This window comes from Cyprinodon variegatus, unplaced genomic scaffold (assembly GCF_000732505.1).
Source record: "Cyprinodon variegatus isolate N-32 unplaced genomic scaffold, C_variegatus-1.0 Scaffold257, whole genome shotgun sequence".
Taxonomy (NCBI): Eukaryota; Metazoa; Chordata; class Actinopteri; order Cyprinodontiformes; family Cyprinodontidae; genus Cyprinodon; species Cyprinodon variegatus.
In genome coordinates, this window is record NW_015150710.1 from 745,669 (window position 1) to 750,638 (window position 4,970).

Sequence of the window (4,970 nt, forward strand, 5' to 3'; positions counted from 1 at the left end):
AATAAAGAGGTTAATATAAAAAATATTTTTTGTCCGATTCATCGATTAAACGAAAAAATAATCGGCCGATTCATCGATTTTTAAAAAAATCGTTAGTTGCAGCCCTAACAGTCTTAGGCCATTTCTCAATTCACAACACCGCGAGTACGGACTTGTGTCTTCGCCAAGTATGTTCCTGAGAAGAACACAGGAAAGTCTGGACTCATGGAGCAAACAGTATAAATCTGGGTCAATGGGAACAGAAGCGCACTGATGACATCATCACACGCTTGGCTCATCTAGAGCTGCATATCTCCTCCTGTTATTAATAGACTCTAGATAAGGATAAATTCTGACTTTTTTTATTTATTGGGGAAAGAATAATGAACACAGTCAGATAAACAAATATTAAATGAAGATTTAAAAAAAAAAGAAAAGCAACAGAGAAGAAACAACAAAGGCCGTACGCCCCTCCCCTACCTGTTTCCAGACTGGGGACCCATCTGGTTATGGGGGGTGGAGGAGCGGGTCGGGGGCTTCAGGTCTACAGGAGCTTCAGTGAGAGAGCTGCTGCTGGACTGCGGGGTGTGGGGGCCCTGCAGGGAGCCGGAGTTTGCTGCAGAGACACAGATCAGAGCATCAGCATCCAACCTGAGAGGCTGAGCAGCGAGACGCAGCTTTAGAGGCACGAGGAACCACGTTACTGTTGCACCATAAACCCACAATCCTGCTCACATTCTTCTCCTTTGCAGCCGTCTGGATTCAAAACTCATTTCTAACCTTAACCAACCTCTGGCCTCAGTCACACCTTGACAATTCAGACCAGCTAATGCCTGACGTATGAAAAATCTGGGAAAAACGCAGGCATATGTTGGGTAAGTTATGATTACGCTGACACACGTCAACATACAGCAAGTCGTGACGTATGCCTGTGTATGCCATACATGGGACATAAGTTCCAGCTAAGTTATCTGATGGTTAAGTTCAGTCTAAGTTCCTCATCAGTTGTGGCGTCTAGCTTATCCTAAACCTCTAACTTGTGCATAACATCTGCGTAACTTATCAAGAACTTCTCTCCAACGCATATCAACGTATCTGACGTGTTCCAGACGAGCGCTGAAGGTGTTTCTACCTTCCAGCTACTGTATAACGGCGTATTGGCAGCGTTTTGGTATAAAGGGGGTTCACAGGAGGAAACCGTCAGTTCATCATAGGGTGAGCCAGAAGGTGAGAGTGATGGATCCTCCCCTCGTTCACGCCCACCACCAACTAACTTCCTAGAAGACATGACGGTAAATCTGCTGCGATTGCAAATCTTCTCTCTTTTTCTTTACTCTTTTTTTTTTTGGGCGGGCGGTAAACAGCAGCTAGGTCAAAGACATCTATGCTGCCATGCTTTATGCAGAAGTTAGTTAAGTCAATGGACATAAGTTCTGGACTCGTTATGAATACTCTATGCATACATCCAAAATTGAACAAATACAAAATAGGGGTGGAATGGTTCACAAAATCCACGCTTCGGTTCGGTTCACGGTTTTCGGTTCGGTATATGTTGATTGTTACACCGAACTCCCATAAAAATTTATGAAATCAATGAAAAACTCCCCAAAAATTAATGAATTGTAATTATTTTTTATGTTCCGCGGAAACCCTGAATCATTTCCGCATGTTTTGCGGCTTTGAATTTAATAATCTCGCGCATGCGGACGGGAGCCACAGTGGAGGCTGTAGGCTTTGCTTTGAGCAGCTGGTCTGGAGCGCAGCGCTGACGGAGTATGAGGGATTTCGGCGTTAGCCTGACATGTTGGTCGTGTTGCTGTTAGCATAAACAAAACATGTTGCACAATGCTTGCACACTGTTGCACTTTTATCCACAGCTTTCTTTCCGCCGTCATCGTAGGTCACTCTAAATGCAAAGTGGTCCCATACAGCAGACCTATAAAGTGCTGCTGGCGCGTCTTCCAACTCCTGTTCTTTCCCACTCGCCATACCCACACAATTCTCCACAACAACTGATTTTTTTCTGCTACACCCGGTTACGCTGCTTCGCTTCTTCATCTTCTTGTTTACTACTGGCGGTTGGCTTTGGTCGCAGTACCGCCACCTTCTGCTCTGGAGTGTAAACGCTTCGCCTATGAGAAAAAGGAGCAGCATGAACCGAACGCAACACACGCGAACCGAACCGAGACAGTCAAACCCAACGGTTCGGACGGTTTTCATAAACCGTTCCATCCCTAATACAAAAGTTCAGGCTATGCCAGGTTTTTAGAAGAGGGACGTCAGGCATACGGCGGCGTGAGAGGGCCCTCAGATCTCTGTGGAAACATCTAAAGCTTGTTTATTTGCAGACTTCTTACAAACTAAATCAAACCAGCTGCCCTTTAATAACCAGATACAATCATTTACTGCAAACACAGTTTAGAAAAGATGAGCTGCTACATGTTTCTGCTCTATGAACTATTTTACTATCAGATAAAGCTTAGTAACCTTTGACCAACATAATAGAACTGATTATTTTTATTAAATGGTTGAAAATGGGTTTTAAGATTGACAAAAGCACCTTGGAAAAGTATTTACACCTTGATCTTGGGGTCTAACTAGATCCTTACAGTGAAATGGAAGGAAAATGATTGACAGTTTGTAATATTTTCTTTTCTATTAGCAGCTAAACTCACTCAGACTGGATGGAGAAAATCTGGGATCTTTTATTTAGACTGAGGATACATATATATATTTTTTTGTTTTTATTGGAGTTTCAGTCACATAAGGTCTGAGTAAAACATTTTTTTGTTCATTTATGATTTGGATCAGAAAGGTTTCTGTTATTTTTCAAGCTTAAAAAAGAAATCAGGTTTTTAAAAGTCTGGAAACAAACATTATTCTACATTATTATAATATAAATCAGGTAGAAAAGGCAGAAAAAAAGGAGAACCTGCCTGTTTTCTATCATGTTTATAAGACAACAGAAACGTGTTTATTTCCCTCTGCAGAGTGGGATCACAGAGGCATTGTGGGTAACTGGGTCAAAATGAGGTCACTAGTGTTTCTGCTCACACTGAGCTCTCACCAGACGGCTCACCACGAGGCCGTTACATCACTCCATCTGTGAAAGAGCAGCGGCTTCTCTGGGCGCCGCGCTTCATGTTGTCTCACCTGGAGAAGGCGGCTGAGCCTTGGCCTGCAGGGAAGCGGGCTTCTTGGTGTCGCCGGCGCCCTCGGGCGGAGGCTCCTCTCCTCGCTCCATCTTGCACTCGTAGGCGAACAGGTACTGGATGTACTGCTTCTTCAGGGAGCTGGCCGAGCTGCTGGACGTCCCTACGTTCAGCAGGGATGACAGCTCTCTCCACTTCTTGTTCTTGTTCACCTGAAACGTGGAAAGACGCAGACCCAAACCGGATCCATCAACCCGAGGATAGAAAACATGTTTACTGATTAGAGAGGCAACCGGAGCAAAGAGCAGCGAGGGAAACCTCACCATGGCCAGTCCTCCGACCTCTCGCACAGCCAGGTAAAGCCGGCACAGGTCCAGAGGCTTCTTCCCGACCGCCGGTAGGTTTGGGACCGGCGTCCCTCTCTCCTCCATGAAGGACAGGTAGCGGTCCACCCACAGCCTCCTCTCCGGCTCTGAGCCCATCTCATAGAGCCTGGTGATCTTCTCCGTGGTCATGGTGGCAGCGTTGGGCTTCTGGACACAGAGACGACATCAATTTGCTCTCAGAGGTAAAAACTGTAAACTGCAGCGCATTAAAGCCGTCGTTTTTTTTCTGAAGGTTCTTAGTCTTTGAAGTCGAACTCAGTATCCAAGGAAACCGACAGTGGATTCATTTATCACAGGTAAACAATGCGCCAGGAAGAATCTTAGTGGGAGGGGCTTACCGGGCTGGGAGGAGTCCTGAGCCAGGCGGGGCAGCTGATGCCATCGCCGTCCTCCCCCACACAGGAGGACACGCTGGCCGAGCCGGGGGACATGGGATAGGGGGTGGGGGGGTGCGGCCCGCACTGGGAGCTGTAGCCATCCTGCTAGGAAACACACGGTAACCAGACCCAAGGTCAGAGCGTAGAGCGATCAGAGGAATCACCAAGAACTAAACCGCCGGATCTCAACCTGAGCCTACGACATGAAGCCTTCCCCCTTTAACACGCCTGGATCAGAGGGATGAATCAATCTGAGGTGAGCTGGAAACCAGGCGGTCGTCTGAAGAGTGAAAGCTAAAAAACAATAAGTCAGCTAGCGCTACCTGGTGTAATCCTGCTGCAGTGGTAAAATACGCCTTACCCACTGGACAAAAAACCCATTTAACCCCGCGAACAATCAGCTTCTAGTGGCAGTAGGAACAGTTCACTGATGGTTGACCCGCTAATTTACATGAAACCATGGAATGCGACTGTTCGGACGTCAACACACCGCGCCGGTTGGTTCCGATATAACAAGCAGAAACAACTCTGTTTACATCCGATAAACATGGAGCAGCTCTAGTGAGGGGATTCAGGTGGATAATAGAGAGAAACAATAAAACACACCGACTAATCCCTGGCTTCCTTCCATGTTGCTCTCCATTGTTTACTTTCCTGATTTTTGTCGCACAGGTGACATAATCAAAGCTAACCTAACGTGACGATGTCAACATGTATTGACGGGGGGAGGGGAGTGGAGGTCTAGCTTTATCTGCCAATAAGAAGGGAGTAAAATGGCGATTGTTAGCGGTGTTTGAAAAACACGCGTTAACCTGCTATTTTCAGTGGGAAATAGGCTTTAGACACATTAAACCAGAGGTTAAGGAGATATCAGCTTTCTAGTAACACCATCCTCCACCCAATCAATGAGTGTTTTAGCTCGACAGGGAACAAGATCCCAGTTTTAACACAGAGAAAGAGCCAAGATCTTAAAATGAGAAGTCCGGTCATATTCAGAATTCAAACTTCTGAAAGTATTTTTAATATGAAATTATTTCATACTTTTGAAGAAATGATCAGTGTTTTTAATTCAGAGT

General features: G+C 45.7%; 1 protein-coding gene across 4 annotated transcripts in view; it reads right to left on the reverse strand.

Moving 5' to 3' along the window:
• Positions 1-4,970, reverse strand: part of arid1b (AT-rich interaction domain 1B) — a 44,772-nt gene that overhangs the window by 10,884 nt on the left and 28,918 nt on the right. For 3 of the 4 annotated variants that reach the window (XM_015382491.1, XM_015382487.1, XM_015382490.1), the window contains 4 exons: positions 3,856-3,999; positions 3,455-3,664; positions 3,133-3,343; positions 460-595 (listed from right to left, as the gene is read on the reverse strand). In XM_015382491.1, coding sequence (XP_015237977.1) covers positions 460-595; positions 3,133-3,343; positions 3,455-3,664; positions 3,856-3,999 — 701 coding nt within the window. The remainder of the gene's footprint in view (positions 1-459; positions 596-3,132; positions 3,344-3,454; positions 3,665-3,855; positions 4,000-4,970) is intronic. The other variant, XM_015382489.1, reaches the window with a different exon arrangement.